The 19,102-nt window shown below is 42.4% G+C and overlaps 1 protein-coding gene across 3 annotated transcripts in view; it reads right to left on the bottom strand.

The window, feature by feature from the left end:
- Nucleotides 1–19,102, bottom strand: part of dnah9 (dynein, axonemal, heavy chain 9) — a 158,608-nt gene that overhangs the window by 90,043 nt on the left and 49,463 nt on the right. For all 3 annotated transcript variants that reach the window (XM_076093111.1, XM_076093109.1, XM_076093110.1), the window contains 9 exons: nt 17,736–17,892; nt 16,637–16,741; nt 6,050–6,207; nt 5,680–5,818; nt 3,793–4,080; nt 1,938–2,148; nt 1,732–1,859; nt 707–815; nt 252–399 (listed from right to left, as the gene is read on the bottom strand). In XM_076093111.1, the coding sequence (XP_075949226.1) occupies nt 252–399; nt 707–815; nt 1,732–1,859; nt 1,938–2,148; nt 3,793–4,080; nt 5,680–5,818; nt 6,050–6,207; nt 16,637–16,741; nt 17,736–17,892 (1,443 nt within the window). The remainder of the gene's footprint in view (nt 1–251; nt 400–706; nt 816–1,731; nt 1,860–1,937; nt 2,149–3,792; nt 4,081–5,679; nt 5,819–6,049; nt 6,208–16,636; nt 16,742–17,735; nt 17,893–19,102) is intronic.

Here is a 19,102-nt window from a genome sequence, read left to right as displayed (position 1 = left end):
CTCTGCTTCCTGTTTTTGTTGTCTGCTCTTATAGCAGTGGTGATGGAGGTGTTGGAGGAGGCGAGTGATCCTGTACAATAGAATGCAGAATGGCATCCAGTTCTTCGGAGTCAGTCCCTGTTTGCTTAGGTCCAACACGCCCACTTTAGCACAGTCCCTCCCCATGTTATGTTACATGCGATCATGCGTCAGCGGGACATGACTGTGAGAATGTAATTTCATAGTGACAGCGCTGCTGAGAGCTGCGTTACCTTGATCTGAGGCCATCCAGGCAAGAGGGGAGGTACTTGTCGAACAGTATGTTCAGGTTGGCCTTCTCTGATTGGACCTCCCTCCTGTCAATCCAGCTGGACACTGGTGGGTTCCAGCCGAGGTCCGCTGGGTTTATGTACAGGATGCCTGGACAGAGACACAGGGAATATTACACATTTGGTGGCTACAGTACCCTGGGGCTAAAACGTGGGCCCCCTTTGACCCCCGACACCAAGTAGAATGCAGAAAGCAGCCTATCTCAGGCTGCTCCATTATGTTGGAATACTATTTGTGTAAACAAATTGTCAATTAGCAATTAGTCACTAAGCCCACTTTGCCCGGTTGGAAACTCTGGCTTGCTGCAAAAACATTAGAAAATATATCCAAAATACAACAATATTGTCATAAAAGCCTAAGTAAAAGGACTAGACAAAGAAAGGAGATTGAGGACTACCTGCTCTAGATACTGTAGCAGGGGTCGCAGTGCGAAGGTGGCTGATCTCAAACACCAGCCTCATGGTGGGGTTCAGAGGGATCCGCTCATTACTGGCCAGAGTCAGCACCTTATAGAAGCAGAAAGCATATTTAAACACAGTGTACTAGTGGTTCAGACCCGGCTGTTCTGTTAACATTGAGTGATCATTGACTTTATTTTTATATTTAACATTGCTGGGCTAGTACAGAAGGCTGGCACCAGCAGCCTCTGACTGCTCACAGAACATAGAGTCTGTCTCGGCTTAATCTAATGACTTTGAAAATGTCAGATTATTCGCTTTAACAAATTTCTTTGAACAAATGACCAAATATCCCTTCCATGAGTCAGTAGACAGTATCACAGGGAACAAACTTGGCATTTCATATTCCTCACAGCTATAGCGGCGTTCAACATGCATGCAATGTTTATGTTATGTTGATTCTAAAATTGATCAACATAAATGGCGTTCTTTTGCCTTGGCAGTTATTAATACCACCAAATGATGCAAAAAAGCTGTCAGGTAGGATTATGCATATTTCTCCTCTTTGCATTTAGTGTTGCTTTAAATACGGCCAATAAGTTTTGACAGTAGCTGAAGTTATACCTTAAAAACAAATCAATTCCCCTGGATGGTGTGCTACTGCTTTCTCAACAGAAAATGTCAAATTTTCTTGTAAATATTAATCCCTACAGTGAGTATACGTAGATATGACTGAACAAGAGTGTGTTTTTTGTGCCTTTTACACAGTCTTAGCCTGGATTATGTCACCTGCTACCCTCAGCTTTTTTCCCTGTTCTCAGCATTACATGCACACACTGTCATTTATTCTCTCATCCACTGAGAACAAATAGTTTACTACTCTCTCAACCATATCTTTTTGTTCAAATCCGAATGCTGATTCAGTAACAGACAGTGAAAATGTGTAACCTTTGTCATTTTCATACTGAATAAGACTTATTTACACACACGCGCACACACACACACATAATCAACTCTCTCACACCTTGTTGTCATCCATGACTGTGTTGAGTGACTCAATCCACATTGGGTCAATGTCTCCATCCAAAACAATCCACTTAGGTCCGTTGTGACTGACATTGGCCAGCTCACGCATTATGTTGGAGAACAGGCCTGAATGAAGAATTCACATTTTCACATAATTGACTCAGGTCAGAAGTGATCAAACATTTTGCAGGATTCTGTTATCACCATCTTTCCACTCTCTGGTTGCCGGGTTGATGATGCCAAAAAGCTCGTCATTGGACACTGCCTTTGGATTAAGGTCCGCCCACACAGGTCTGCGCTTCTTGTTCTGATAGGTCCGTTGGAGTGACCTCATCACTTGACTCTTTCCCGTGCCTGCGTTCCCGATCACAAACACAGAGTGACGCACCGCCAGCAGCTCCTCCAGCTGCACCACCTAACACACACATACAGAATGAAAATATAATATGCTTTATTTACACAAGGTAATGATGACATGGTATGCATGTGAACACTGACCCTTTTCATGGGTCACTACACTGGAATACTACTGCATGTCTTTCTCAATGCTGTGGTTTATGGTGAATATAAAGCGATGCAGATTGACAAGGTAGTTTGATGCACTGCAGCGCACCACTGCAGCTTCGTACACTGTTCACAGGCTACAATAAATGACAGCAGTGGTCTTCTGGAGGGACAGATATCTGCACCCTCATCATTCAATGTGTAGCGATCCACAAATAAATGCATACAAATATACAAACAAATATAAAAAATCCACACAGAAATACATACAAATGCAGAAATATATTTGTGATTTTTTTTTACATTTATATAAATCGTAATTTATTTATGTATGCATTGGAATGTATTTGTGAATCGTTCTGCGTGCATTTGTAAATCGAATATATTTGTGAATTGTTCTGTGTGCATTTGCAATTATTGAGACTGATCTGACCCCATAATCAACAATATAATTTCTTACACCACAGTTCCTCCATCATGAATGATGTATTTCTCCCCTTCATTTGCGCTAGTTTGGGGTTGTCGAGGTAATCCCTCAAAAGTCAAATTAACACACTCACACTTTTTACTTGACATTTTCTGACAATCCATGTATGCTAGGTGACATTACAGACTGTGTAACAGACAGAAAAAGGGAGAAAGAGTGATTTCCACTCAAACATTCAGATGGCGAGCTCAATCAATGCCATCGACCGGGCTCCTTGGGGTTCCTACTACTTATCCATTCAGCGAGAGCCCAGGCGGCTTTACACTCTCAAAGGCCCCGGCTGATTACTGCTTTGATGTGGGGAGGACTAATGCTAGCACAGGCTAAAGGCTTCAGGTATGCAGTCTCTCACACCTCCCCTGCTCCCCCCTTGTTGTCTGAAATCAAAAGGTTGGCCGCACAAACAAAGACAGTAAAAGTTCAGACTCTGGGGGTGGATGGTTGTTATTGACCGCTCCGCCATTCTCACTCTCTCGCTCGCAATGTTTCTCCTCCTCTTTGTTTATTTCTGTCTCTCACAATGTCAGGGTTAAGTGGCATGGTGCAGCACCAGCCTCCATTGATGGACTGTTATTATGTGGTTCCCGTGTCTATTTGACCTGAGGCAGATTGCACTTATTTCCCCTGGTCCTGCGTTCATCTGTCTCTGACATGTAACGCCTTCTATTGTGCATGTGTGTGTGTATCTGTACGTATATAATGACTTGAATTAGGTCAGCAGCTTGGGCACCTGAACTCTCATCGCAGCCAACCGTTGGCTTTCTGCTATATTTGCCCAATTCATCCAGATCCTGCAGACTTGTTTGACACTAATATGTATTTCCCAGCGGAACATTATGACGTGAGGTAAATAGCTTTTGGAAAGAACTACGATAAATCTAAATGAAAGTGCTACAACTGTAATATCTGTCTCCATGGTTAAAGATGAAACCCCATTTGGGGACTTAGCTTCTGCCTCACAGACAACGTGTGATTGCGTTTGCTTCGTCCTTGGCAACACTTGTGAATCCGATAAACTGCAGCAGACAAGCATATCAGGAGGCTATCGAGGATTCATGTTTATCTTACCTTGAGGACAAAATTGTCCTCAGCCTGTAACTTCAAGTCCAAAATGGACTCCTTAACATGCTTCTCAAAGTCCAGGTCTCTCTTCCTAGGGACGTCCAGAGCAGGAAACAGGTCTCCTATCAGCCCCATGAACACAGGCATGTCATCCGTCACAATCTTGGGAATGTTGAAGTCTCTCAAAGCTCGCATCAGCACCTGGTCTTCTGCTCGGCCAGGGTCTCCTCTCTTCAGAGAGCCGGCCACCACCAGGACTGACTTGATGGCTCGGAGGCCCCAGTCATAGTGGTCCTTTGGGAAAGACCAGAGAGACTGTGAGCAGAGGAAAATACACAGGCTTCTTCTTTTACAGCAGTGCGTGCATCTATGGCATTTTAGTATCTCATTTCATTAGCATGTTAGCATTGTTATTATGAGCTATTAGCAGTGATGTTAGCCTGTAGCTCAAAGCTGTAGCTATGTATAGCCTCAGAGAGCTGCTGGCATAGGTGTGGACTCTTAGTCTGTGGGACTGAGAATCTTTGCGTCCCAACCAATTGCTTTCCAGGAATCAGAGTTTACAAATAACACACATACATACACACACAAACACATCCTGATAAATGATCGGAGAACTAACTGACTTAATGAGTTTAAGTCCTGTATAATATTTTTCATATACTGTATGTCTTTCATTCTATGTCTGGACGGAGGGGCTTATCGGCAGGATTTAGTGATTTTAACAGCCATTTTAGCCATTAAACATAATCTACTCTAGATTCTTGGATGGGAGATAAATGGATGGCTGGATGGATGGATAGATGGATGGATATATGGATGGATATATGGACATACATACAAACGAATGGATGGATGGACGGACAGATGGATGGATGAACGGATGGATGGATGGACGGACAGACGGATGGATGGATGGATGGACGGACGGATGGACGGACGGATAGATGGATTGATGGACGGACGGATGGACGGAGATATCTTTCCATGTGTCTATCTGTCTATCATGTACAAAATATAGCTATTTCTATAAGTAGCTAACTATTTCACATGAAGTTTTTCCTCATAAGATATTACTTGTATCTGGACTGTCAGAGTGAATGTCCTGTTCAGAGGCTCTGTAGATCGGATGTCTCTGCCACAACATATCACTGCCATGAACCTAGAGGTCACATACTCATATTTGAGCATTAGTTCAGCATATTTTCACTGTACTCTCCCAGCATTGCTCTGATGTATACAGCCTAGTAGTGCTGCACAGGACCAGCTTATGTAATATTAAATCCACAATTATGAACCACTTGTTCAACTCAAGAAAGTAGTTACCTGAATCTGTACTTTCTATTGATTTGCAACTTGCGCGCTTGTGAATATAGCTTAGAGAAGCAGTCTGTTTATTATCATTTGATGTCATTAACACTAAGTTGCTAATGCTGGACAACCTGCAATGAAACAACTTTGGAGCAGCCAAAATGTGTAATGACTGATATTTAAAAATGTCAGAAGAACTATCTACAGCTTCATAAAACCGACATAAAATGGTAGAAGTGTGCTATGACACTTAAATGGGTCTGTGGTCATGGGAAATTCATCCAGAACTGAGGGCTCATAAAATCGCTTACCTAAGTCAAGGAGCTCCACTATTAGTCAGCACTGTGAGTCATTTAATTGCCTTTTAAATTATTAAAATAATGGCATGAGATGTAAAACAGAACCTGACTAAAAATAGGATTAAAGAAAATTTGAGATGAATTCAGTCAAAAAGCTCTTGTGTGGTGTCGCTGACTCTTTCTTTACAAAATGTTTGTTTTTTACAAAATTGAAAAACAACACAGCTTTCACAGCTTTTTCTAACCATATCATATGTGTAACATTGAAGACAGCAGATATTACCTGTTTGGACAACAGCTCTTTACACAGCGTGTAGAGGGTGATAAACTTTCTCGCCAGGATCCGGGCATTTAGAAAGCCCTCAGCCACCAGCATGATTTCACAGATCAGCTCGAAGTCTGGCACCACCATGGCACATGGTCTTTGGAAAAATGGACAGCACTCAAAGGAGCTCATTTGTAGTTCATAATAACTATCCTGGATCAATAAATGTTTTGTCATCTGCCCTTTATTCCGACAATGTTTTCAGCCATCTTCCCATAAGGTAGTTCAACCTTTTCAGAGTGTAACTACTCTGGATCAAAATATTTGAGGAATAAAGCATGATATATTGAATTATAGCAGTGTGACTTCTGATGGTCCCTTGACCTACCTGAACAGAGCCTTGAGGTTCTCAGGAAGCTCAGTCCTGCCAGCGTAGCCTGGATTCATCGTGATGAAGATGCCAACAGAGGGGCAAAGATTCACTTCCTCTCCCATGAAGTTAAACCTCTGCTTCTTATCTTGAATGGCGTCCTGGATGCTTTTAACCTGCATGTACAGAGAACAAAATACAGGGTACAATGAAATGGTATCCGATCTTAATACTTTTTTGGTACCAACCCACAATAACACCGCAGATCAAAAAGCTGTTTGTTAAATTGTTTGTTAAACAGCCATGCTGAGGCTGCACTTGCATAGCATAGCTGTGCTTTGATCTAAATGCTCACATGCTCACAGTAACAACACTAACATGCTAAGACTAAGTTTACCATCTATTTTTACCAGTGGTGGGCCATCAGGGCCAGCTAAGCCTTCTCTGCTGGCCTAAACAGAATCACAAAGTTATAGATATTTTATAATTTTATAATTTTTGACAAATACACTACATGTTTTATAATTTTTTCCCATTAGCTTATTTTCTCATTGCACAGCTCCTGTCTTCCTGTTGCTCTGCTTCCAGCCTGGAGCGCTGCTTCCAGCACAGCTTGTTTGAAAGAGAGTTTTTATCCAATCAGATTCAGCCCCTATTTGTCTATGTAAGGAGAGAGGCCCGAGGTCCTCTAGGTAGACTTTGAGGTTTAAGTGAATGGGGACGTTATTGTTGATTGCATAGTCTTCAACCAATCAGATCTTTTCACGCTGACTGTCGGCGATCGTGGCGGCCGGCTGTCACCGGTCGAGCCGGCCACGAATGATTAGGACTTCTTACTGGAACCGCAATGATGTACTGACATTAAACTCTTTGACAAAGAGTTTAATCTCAGTACATCATTTCGACAGCATTCGGTTTTTTTACATCTGCAGTAACTGTTCATTTGTCTATCGCGTCGTTTTTATGAATAATATGAATGGCTCGCGCTCTAGCACTGCAGTGTTGCTGGATTGATTTGTCATGCTTGACATTTTATGTGACTGGTTCATGTCATTGTGTTAATTACATTGATTCTGACTTGTCCGTTAATGATGAAGCATTCCGTCATCGCGGGGTTATTTCGGACATTTGATTCTCTGTTTGAATCAGTAGGGAACAGCTAACTGCTAAGCTAGTTAGCTTAGCCTCCCTGAACACATGCGGGGCCTCAGCTGCTTTTTGTTATTGTTCTGGGTTCAAAAGGTCACACATCCCGTTGTCTGTTACGTGAGCGCAGTCCACCGAAAACATTATATTTCCCACAATTTAAGCTTCTGCATTTTCCAAATGCACTAGTATTATTCAAACGTATTGTTCGGTTAGTAAGCCTCGTACCGAACGGTTTAATACGAATACGTGTATTATTACACCAATAGAAACAAATAACCGTAGGACAGCACAGAAGGCCCAGGTATAAGATGCACGGCCCGCCACTGATTTTTACCATGCCTACCATAATAATTTAGCGTTAGCATGCTAACATTTTTTAACTAACGTTAGCACTAAGTACAGCTGAGGCTGATGAGGAATGTCATTAGGTTTGTAGCTATTTGGTCATAAATAAAACAACTAATGGTGGTAGAGGACAAGTTAAAAGATAAGAAAAGTTAAAGTACTTTGATAACAATGTTGGACTGTCTATGGACATTTTGTTTAAAAAAAATAAAGGTTCAAATTGACGCAGTAGAAACAAGGATAGTATTCTCTTGATTCTACACATTCTTCTTTCTTGTTTAAACCCGCCGCCTACATTACCAACACTGCTGCTAAACCACCATCTGTTTGGTCTGAGATGCAGGTGTGTTGTGCTAGTAGCGGCTAGTGTAGCTTGTAGTGTAGTGTAGGCACAAGGGAGAAGTTTGCCCTCAAGGCTTTCTGCTAAAAAGCCCGTGTGGGTACAGTTTGATGCTAGCATGCCAGCAGTAGAAATGCAGAGGAGGTCTGGAAAAATGAGTTCTCTGACTCCACACCTCAGGATTTTAAATCTGTAACTCGCAGTCTTCAAACCCAACCTATGCAGACCCAAGTGGCATCCCTTGAGGCAATTTATCCCTTTGGAGACACTTAAGGATTCATAAAAATGTTTACATATGCCGTCGTACTCCCCAACACCTGGAAACACACTTTGATGTGCAAAATCCGTGGAGTTGCCCTTAAAGGGACAACCAAAGTCAGTACAATTCATCCTGGGGGACCATAAATGTCTGCACAAGTAGCTGTAGAGCTATTTCACACGATAAGTTAAAAATCTGAACTGTTAATGGCACTGAAGAACAAGTCAGATGATCATCAAGTCATCAAGATTAATCCTCTGGAGACCATGAATGTAAATATACAGTTTCATGGCGATCCATCCAATATTTGTTTTAGTATTTCACTCTGGAGCAGTCATTGAACCTACCAACATGGTCGTCCCTAGAGCTGCACCACTAGCATGGCTAAAAGTGGCACTGTCTTGTCACCGCATCACAAAAGTTACAAAACATCAGTCCCAGTTACTATTACCTCTTTAACCCTAGCCCTATTTTTAGGCATCTGCTCAAAAATTGCATACCCATACTTAAAAGACTGTAAATCTGAAACTACAAGGTCTATTTTAATCATTTTGATGGTATAATACAGGTAACACTTGTGAGATGTGCTGAGATGTGTAAATATTGTGTATATGTTACTGGCTAATAACATATACACCAGTGGCGGGCCGTGCATTTTATACCTGGGCCTTCACTGCTGTCCTTCAGCTGAAACACAGCTACGGTTATTATTTGTTTAGTGTAAAAATGAAGCCAACACCTGTAGATACACTATCTGCCGAGAGTGCGTCTCCTCTCTGCTCTGACTGCAGCTGGGACTGCAGCGCGAGGCTTCTGTGGGCGGCGGCGGAGGGGCTCATGGCAGCACCCGCTGCTCGTTCACGACAGTGCAGAACGTAAGTGCTTTAACGTCAAAACACCAGAAAATTCTCCAATAACACCAGAACAAGTCGCTCGATTTGTCACTAGTAGCTTTTGACAAAAAAAGTCTCCATGAGGGTTTTGAAAGTTACCAGATTTAGCGAGAAAGTCGCCAAGTTGCCAACACTGGCACCAGATAAATATGTCCCCAGAGCAACATTGGATGTAACAAGGGTTCCCATCACATATTAAACCAAACAAAAATCTTCATTAAAAACAAGTTGTACAAATAATAATATATAAACAAGCAGATTAAAGCTACTGCAGATGTAAAAACAAACGCATTTAACTTACCAGAGCTGCTGTTCACTATTTAAAGACAAAGTGCATCCTCCTTTCTTTGTTAATAAAGAGTTTAATCTCACGGTTGTTCAGTACATCCGTGCGTTTTAGTTCCAGTAAGAAGTCCTTCTCGATTCATGGACGCCAGTGAAGACAGTTGAACCTCCCCAGTTGTATTTCTTGAACACGTTTTAATGCGTTTGAGGGCTGAAAATGTCCGCTCGGCAGAGGCAGCAGATATTGGGATTGTCACCGCCCAACATGTCAGGCTAGCCCACTGACCAATCACGTACTTGTAGGCCAGCTAGCAGGCCCTGGCACGTCAAAGAATACGCCCAACATGCCAAACTAAAGATCTGATTGGTTGAAGACTATGACAATCAACAATATCGTCTCCATTCACTTCAACTGCAAAGGGATTCACTTGTGAGTCTGCAGGCCTCGGGCCTCTCTTCTTACCTAGAGACACAGAGGTGAAATCTGATTGGATAAAAGCTCTACTTAAAACAAGCTGCTGGAAGCAGAGCAACTGAGGAAGACAGTAGCTGTCCAATGAGAAAATAAGATAATAGGAAAAATATTTTTATAAATTATAATACATGTAGTGTATTTAAGAACAATTATTAAATTATAAAATAGCTATAACTTTGTGATTCTGTTTAGGCCAGCAGAGAAGGCCTTGAAGGCCCTGACGGCCCACCACTGATATACACATATGGCACAGCTAAAATTGAAAAAGTTTCAGGTTCGCCTGAAAAAAAAGCACTTGTGTTGAAAATATTACTTGAAATAATACCTAAAACTGTCAATGGCATAGCCACAGTCATAGCACAACATGTTTTACAGTCTCTAAAACAGATTTGACTTCGATTGAGTGAAGCAGGCCAGCATAAACCAAGCAAAGTCAAGCAGAATTCTCATTTTTGGAACCAGCAGTTGCGCTGCTGTATTCTAATTTTATATACTATATAACTAAATATTAACTATATAGTCACTTGTCTTATCACTAAGAGTGTTCAATAATCCTAATAAAGCAGTTTGGCATCATTTGGAGCAATTTGGAGCAATTTGGAGCTGTCATATCTGTCATCCATAAAATAAATTCCTGAGTGCCTGTGTCTATGTAAGCCTTTGTAAGGCCTGTGATTGGCCGATTTAATCATGTGACACCTTGTTGCATGCGGGAGAGTCCAACGAAAGCCATGCAGGGGTGTTTGAGAAGCTGCAGCTCTGTTTACTGACTGAAAATCTCGATATGCTTGGCACAACCCCCATGTCTAAATTCATTGGTCCAGCTGACTGAATGCTTGGCATTCTCTCATTCATTCTCTCAGAGCCGCCATTTCGCTTCACAGGCACAGTTCAGGAAACGGGCTTTACAGCTGCCGCATATTTCAATGGATTCAATGGATTTTTCTGGGGAGCGGTGGGCTGTTGGTTGGTGTTGCTTATATAACTTTTGAACGGTTTGAAAGAGAGTAATTTGGACATGTCCAGTCAACGCGGGGTCGAATCACTCCCCTACTGCATATGTAAATCTGCTATGATCGCTGCCGGCTTTGTCATGAGAGACCCAAACAAAGAGCATAGTACGCAGATTTTTGGCCAAAAAACGTGGTATTATGGTAAATCTTCTAGATATCTTCTAGATATGATATTAGTTTGTGTATAATTGTGTTTTGCATTGTGTAAAATGGCTCCCATGGTTGTTTCGCCCAGAATCTCTTTGTTACATAGGTATATGATATGTCATAAAATATCATTTTATTCGTTTCGTAAAAGTGAATTGTACACGTTTGTACTCTGTCGCCCCCCCTCTAGCCCCCTTTAAAGGGGGCTAGAGGGACCAAGAGGTCGTCCGAAAAGACGCTTCCAACTAGTGCAACCCTCACTCCTGAGAAAGTCTTGTTTTACTCATTAGCATTTCAACAACATCACTAAGCACACACCACAGTCAATGTGTAACAGCCTGTCTCATTGGTATGCACTGTGCACCTTTTTTTCAGGGACACAATTTCATCAATAATGTGAACATGCCAGGGTTTACTGGCTGCACTTGTCTGCATTATGATTGAATGAGATATCAGAAAAGAACTTTGTGTGTGTCTTGGCCTAAAACTCTGAATCCCAGCCTGTAAGAGGCTTTATGAATTTCACATGCATGTGGTAAAAGAGCGTAGCGAGTCGACAGCTGGAAAGAGGAACATCTCTTCGTGGATGAGTACTCGGCTACAGATCACTCAGTCATACTAACACAACAGGAAGAGGAAAGCAGAGAGAAAATGCAAAAAAAAAACAGTGCAGCTGCAGCACACACAAAAAGTCTTCATGAGAACATCAGTGGGGCTTGTTTTTTATGTGAAACAAAAGTGGCCATCCTCTGTTATCCTTCAGGGGAAAAGGAGGGAAAACGCCAAAATAATTTTTAAAAAGTTCAAGAACAGACAGTGTTCTAAAAGGAGTGGTCCAGTGGGGTCTGGCTCCACTATTTGCTGTCTCTTTGAATATACAGCCTGAACCCAGCAGCTTCAATATGTTCACATTCCAGGCTTGAGTTGGCTGTAACAGAGGCAGAACCTCACCAATTTATCTCCATGTTGTTATGTCTGGCGGCCTTCTGTTTGTCCCTGCTTTATCTAATGTAGAACTGGTCCCGCCACCTGTGTTAGCAGAGTATGTCGCCAAGCGATGCTTGCTCCCACTTTAAATTGGGTGTGTGTGCTATGGTGAGTGATGGCTCGGCGTTGGCTCCTCAGAAGGAAGCTGAGCACTGGCTGCCAGCTGTCACAGCGGGAGTTTGACGCTCCTTTGTTCTCAAGGTCTACTTCTTCACGTATAATTATAATATAATATATAATAATTATAAATACATAAATTCATCACCGTGATTTATTATTCATTACGCCATGCAACACCTATTCATTCTTCTAAGTATCATTGGCTTCCAGAGATTATGGAAGAAGACTTTCATCGCTGCTTAAGAGAGAAGGAAGGAAGGGCAGAGAAGTGAGTGTTTAGTCTAGCAATGAATAATGATCCTTTGAGGAGCTCCATCTCCATCATCATTATGATCATGATCAGCGTCTTCATCAACGTTATGCATTTTGCAATGAGTATTGCACATGCATGAAGACAGTGACTGGGGCAGCGGCATTCAATATTTGAATACACCAGAGAGACTTATGAGACCACAGGGAGAGGATCTGTTTGATCTCTGATAACAGAATGCAAGATAGCAAAAAAGCTAGCATCAGCAGAAACACAGGATATGGCTGAGTCCTGTAATCAAAGGGCTGTAGGTCACTCAGAGTATACACCTTTCAGTTTGTAGAGAATAAGTCAACTTTATGTGACGTGAAGATAGAGGAGAATGGGAGGCAAAGCCATAATGATCAATTCAGTTCAGCCAAAGAGCTCCTAGATGTAAAAAAAAAAAAAGAGTCAGGTAATGATTTAACCTGTAGAGCCCTAGCCCTATTTTTAGGCCTCTGCTCGAAAATGACATACCCATACTAAAAAGAGTGTCTTTCTCCAACTACAAGGTCTATTTTAATAATTTTGATGTTCTAATACAGGTAACACTTGTGAGATTTGTTCAGATGTGTAAATATCAGTGTATGTTACTGGTTAAGAGTAAATGAAGATGACACACAGCTCAAATTGAAAAGTTTCAGGTTCGCCTGAAAAAAAAAGCACTTTTATTGTTATTATTTCTTGAAATGAGGCAGTGGTGTTGGGATCTGACCCTGCTCTCCTGGCTGGCTGAGACCTTCACACGTGCTTTTCAAACAAAGGAGCAGCCATGTTCCTTCCTTTCACCAAAACGCCTGACCTGGGGTCTGCAAGAAACATCATGCCGGATGACCACACCCCCCAGCTCCAGCAGAAACCTGATGCTGGTCCCTCATTGGCCAAGAAAGGGCCCCCCACTGGTTGTGCCACTTGGTTTATAAGCCTGAGCACAGCTAGAATTATTCCTCTTCCATCCAGACACCGCTGGTGTAAGGAGATCCACAAGGCTCTCTTCACTCCGGACACGCGCTGGTGTCAGGAGGTCCACAAGGCCTCTTCACTCCGGACTCGTCCAGGGGACAAGAAGATCCACAAGGCTCTTCTGTCCAGACATGCTGATGTGAGAAGGTCCACAAGGCCTCTTCCCTCCGGACCTCGTCCTGGCAACAAGAAGATTCACGAGGAACCGCGGCCTCATCAAATCCTATAAGGTCACATGTAACATTCGCTGGTCGAACAGACTGTGTTTTATTTTGAGTTTTGGATCCTGTAGTGCGAGAACGGATAACTCCTATGCCCCGTTCTCCCACCCTTTTTGTGTACACACCGCCGGCAGAAGGTAACAATCTTTCCTCGCCGAAGATTTCCGGGAAGGACGACCCAAACCTCGTCCCTCAGCCGAAGTTAAAAAGCCCCTCTCTGCAGCGAGGAGGCCGAGTCTGCGCCAGCCAGCCCCGAGGCCGCGCCACCGAGAGCCAGCGGCTACTCGAGGACCGAGTGATCCCTACCACTGGAAACAGACCCTACCGAACGAAGCTTCTCAAAGTAAGAGTTACTGGTATCTGGGCCTAGCTTAGCTTAGCATTAGCTTAATTTAGCCTATTCGTTATGTCGTTGTTATTCCTGTATCTTGTTATGTTAAGTTACTGTCGTGTTATAACGTGTTATTGCGCAAGCATCGCGGACCACGGAGTCCCGTTATATTGTATATTTCCTGCTGTAACTGTTTGCATTAGATCCGTCGCTGCTAGTGGTTGTGATTTTATCACTTCAAAGACCAAAACTACGGTGGCGGAGCCTCGTCTCGCCGACTGAGTTCCGGGGTGATAAGAGGGCAATACTCGCATCTCACCACAGTGATAAAGATCTGTTTTGTTTGGGGATTATTTTATTTTGTTTGGTTTTATTCTCTCTTCTTTAAATCGGCTCTGTGAGTGAGATCTAGAACCGCAACTATCACCGTACAAGCGTGACCGGTCGGTTCAGAATCCGACCGCAGAGTTTACGAATGATCAGCTGTTCCTCACATTCTCACTGCAGCGCCGAGCACCGCGCTCAGAGCTCCTCCCTCTCTCTCTCTCTCTCTCTCTCGCTGTCTCCCTCTCTTCCTACTAACCCGCACACACATAGTTAGATTCACTGATTTTGGGTGAACCTCTCAGACACGTGGTCGCGTAATCTATTGTCCCAACCCACATTGTGCGCCGTCCCACGTGGTTACACGTAGCCACCTCTCAGCTATCTTGTCGCGGGTCAATAGACTCCGCCATCTTTGCTTGTAGGCTCACACGCCCCTTTTTAGGTTACTACCATCACTGTTTGAGTAGGCCCCCCCCTTCGTTTTCCACACACTCACACACACACTCACACATATACATGTACATATATCTATATACATATCCTTACCCCACTTTATTCATTTGACTTTAGGTATTAGACATATAATTGTATGATAGTGTTTGTTGATTTTGATATTACTTGATTTGATCATTTATTATTTTATTTAATAAACTGTTATATTTTAAAAAGCAGTCGGCTGTGATTACTTGTGCATATGTGTGTAATAATAACTGGATGTAGTGGCCTGTGCTCGAACTCAAACCTTCACTCTCACTCCAAACGTGTAATAGAATTCAGACTATTGACATTATGAGACTTAGTTTATAGTTTGGTTATTGGTCCCTGTCCGCAGGGTGGTGCCCCGTTATTATTAATAATCATTAATAATTGTTACTGACATTAATAATTCTATTGATGTCGAGAATTTAGTTTCTTAGATGCTGATAACCCAAACACGCTCCTCTACGTTACCAACAGTGGTTACCCGAGATTAAGAGCCTGAATCCTCTCTGAGTCTGTGAACCATGGATCCATCCTCATCTGACTGCAGATTTCCTGTGTGTATGTGGGGCTATCTCAGCCTATGATTGGTCGATTTGAGTGAATGAGCCCTCCTTCGATGCGTCATAGTCCATAGAAATGAGTGGGGGTAACGTGGGCTTGATTGACAGAATCGTTAGCCAGTAAAACTCAAAACTGCGCCGTGCCTCGCCGAGCGTAAAAAACGACACCCCCGGAAGTGAAATCCCTCCATGTTTGGTTGACCCCCCTTTCTTCAGGAAACAGTTCAGAAACACACAGGATATACGTCAAACACGTATTTGAATTGAAATAAGCGGGGATTTATCCGTTCTCTTCAAGAAAATCAGCTCATGGTATGAAGCATTTATGGTTTTTTGCGGTGGAGCGGTGTGTTCTTCTGGTGTTTGTTGGCTGTATCTCTGTAATGGTTTCACGGAGAGAAATTCTCAAGATATCTCTGGAATCTGTGTCGAATTCTCTTGCTTTCTGATAGCTTCTAGCTTTTAGCTTTGTGTTCGTAGCTTAATCCGGAGTGCGTAGTAATATATATATTGAATTAGCAGGAAAAAAAATGCAATATCCAGATGTATATCGTTCTCAAGACCTGAAATGATCTATGTCGTGATATTCCCCAGTCAAATATCTTCATTATTAGTAGCATTGATAATGACAGAGTATTGAGTCGACACACAATATCCAGTAGCTGTTAAATGTTCAGATCATGGCTCTGAAATCAGTATTGATAATTGTTATTAAGATAAACTGTTGACTGTTCTCTGGATGCAGGTGTATTTTCAAAATCTAAAATGTTTCATTGAAAATCTATCTTCAATGCATATTCATATGGAGTGGACAAAAAAAACTCTATTATGGAAAAAATAAGAACTTGACAAAAGTCAAACTGACGTCACTGGTTAGTTCACAAAGATGATTGATTTGAAAAAGAAAAACCTCAAAATTACAAATGTGCTATTTGTACATGTGTAAATCAAGATTGTAGGAGCACTGAGCAAATACTAACTCACCATATTATCGTAGCACGTCCTTTGAGAATTTAGAGTTTGTCCATTCAGAGTTGCTGCTATTAGTGTTGAAAGATGTGAGCAAAGGAGGCGGTTTTCCATCCTTCACTCTCAAATCAGATCAGAGAAGAATCCAATTATGAAGAAGCTCTTGGGTGCAAAGGTGCCAGCCTGGGTGGATTAGTCTCATAGCTGAAGCAATTTACGCTTGCAATCGGTGATAAAGAGACTATTTACTTTTGCAGAGCTGTTTTCAAGGGGTTGTTTTGACCACAACTTGATTTGGATAGACCACTTTGTAAATAAGATGACAGCTCACACATTTAGCTCCATCACCTGGGGTTAAAATACACACAAGTTGCGTTCACAATGACGTCTCGACCTGAATGGGATTTGTGGAGTACCTGAGGCAGAGGAACTGGACTTGTTCTTACCTGTACAGCCACCACAGACAACACCTCCACTGAGATCCTGTTAAATTCGTCAAAGCAGCCCCATGCCCCCGTCTGAGCCAGGCCTTTGTAGATGTTCCCACAGGACTTGTGGATGGAGACAGGGAGAGACAAATTTTCAGATGGTCACTGCAGGACAGGCAGGCAGGCAGTCAGGCTGGCTCACAGGTGGACACCCGGTCTGACTGACTGATAAGGCATGTGGTGAAACAGACATGCAATTACACAGAAAATATATGGAAAAACCTCCATTGAAGTTAGCAGAGTGCAGCACCACAGCAGGCTGAAGGTAAACGTACAACAACAGGATGATACATACACAAGGCCTCATACTAATAAAACAGGCAGAAAGAGAAAGGCTAAAATGTCATCAAACCACATTTTAGTTTTCCCAACATCAACTTGAGAGCAGGTGAACAGCTGGACCAGGATGACTTCTCTGTCCAATTACAGGGCCGAGGAAACCTTCTCTGACGCAAACTGGAGCTGAATGGTGGATTGATTCAGCTTGTGTGTGTGTATACATAACTGAATATGAGTAACAGTGTGGGGCTCTGAAGCCAGCTTCTAGTGCCTGTGTTCCTCCTGGAGTATATTAGCACTTCTCTATGCCACCTTTCTGCAGTGTGTATAGCCGGGGGTGCTGCACGCCGCTATACTGTAATGATGCCGCCTGTCTGGGGGAAGCCGGAGTGAGTCGGATCACAAGATTATGTTTATGTCTCCCCTGAGCACTCACGATGCAGAAAGTATGCGTGTAAGAGTATACAAAATGGCATAATAAAGCAAGGTGGTGGCTGGGTACAGAGAGGGCATTTTGACAAAGTGTAATTAAGAAAAAACAATCAGGGTTTATCTAATCAGCTCTACTTTCAAGAAGGAAGCAGTGAAACAAAAGATGAAAAGAAAAAAATATGAAAGAGGAAAAGAGAAGGGCATTAAGGTGGGTTGACAACTTTAATGACAAATGCATACCATTTTGCTGACAAAGGCGAAGATGAAAAGAAACATGCATAATATGGGCGGCTGCCTATGCACATTAGCTACGTGAACAGGCAGATACCCATGCGTGCTTACTCACCTTGTAGTCCATCTGCTCAGAGCAGTTAAATACATAGACCATGACCCCAAGGGCTCTACCTAAGTCTTTGGTAGTCTCAGTCTTCCCTGTGCCTGCAGGCCCTGCCGGAGCTCCACTCATGGCCAGGTGAAGGGACTGAGTCAAGGTGATGTAGCATCTAAATATAGTGGAGATATACACACATGCATCACTGATGAGGAATGGAACCTGACAGGTAGCAATGAAAGACAATGATTTTGACTGATTCAACCGTATGCTCTTTCATCTATAAAGAATGGCAAAAGACCACTTTTATTCATTCACAGTGGCACATTTCAGTTATAATTTACGCATCTATGGCAACAAGTTAGCTCAGGGGTTATCGTCTCCTCACAGAGAGAAGTGCAGTTCCTGGCACTGACATTTTTTTCTGTGGAGTTTGACCTTTTCCATGGAGTCTAAAATGATTTGTTCTATAAATAAAACATTTAAAAATTTGAACCTCATATTAAATTAAAGTTGCAAGCAGCGATGTACGGGCCCTCGCACCTTCCTGCGTCCCGGGGGTACTGGCGTGATGCCAACAGACGCGGCCGTGAATGTCTTCGACCATTGGACAACGCATCCCGGAGTTTAACGTATTTTTCCCGCTGGACTCTGTGATGCTGGAAATTATGTAGTGCAAATATTCCACCAGTTCCTGTATCCACTATGTGGCTCTAGATAACATGCAAACACATGCATTATGTTGCTCTATATCAAGTATTGACCACATCATGTAAATGTTATGTAAATCGGAGGCCGTTTGTCACATAACGCTGTTTTCCTGTTGCCAGTAGGTGGTGCTATGACTTTGAGTGAAAATTGCCTTGTAGACATCCTCAGGCCATGACTCTTATCAAGTATGGCAAGTTTGGGACAGATTTGAGCAAGTGCAGTGGACTTAGCCCTCTGCTCGGAAATTGCATACACATACCCATAGAGAGTCCAAGCTCTAACTACAAGGTCTATTTTAATAATTTAAATTAATTTATGCTAGAATACTGGTAACACTTGTGAGATGTGTTAAATTGTGGAAATATTGTGTATATGTTACTGGTTAATAACTGATACACTTATGGCACAGCTGAAATTGAAAAAAGTTCAAGTTTCGCTTGAAAAAAAGCACTTTTATTGAACTTTTTTTTTTTTTAAATAATGCCTAACTTGGCCTAAAACCACACAAAAGTCATAGAACAACACGTATTACATGTCCCCATGTCATTCATGAAAAAAACCTGCTCTGACTCAGTGTGTATGTGAGATTTGTAAGGCCTGTGATTGGCCGATTTAGGTATATGACATGTCGTTGGGTCCGGAATAGTCCATTGAAAGCCGTCAGGGGTGTT

The sequence above is a fragment of the Anarhichas minor genome, unplaced genomic scaffold (assembly GCF_050575085.1).
Source record: "Anarhichas minor isolate MPS153535 unplaced genomic scaffold, ASM5057508v1 ptg000017l, whole genome shotgun sequence".
Taxonomy (NCBI): Eukaryota; Metazoa; Chordata; class Actinopteri; order Perciformes; family Anarhichadidae; genus Anarhichas; species Anarhichas minor.
Note: the sequence above shows the minus strand (reverse complement) of the source record. Positions and strands in the feature narration are given on the sequence as shown.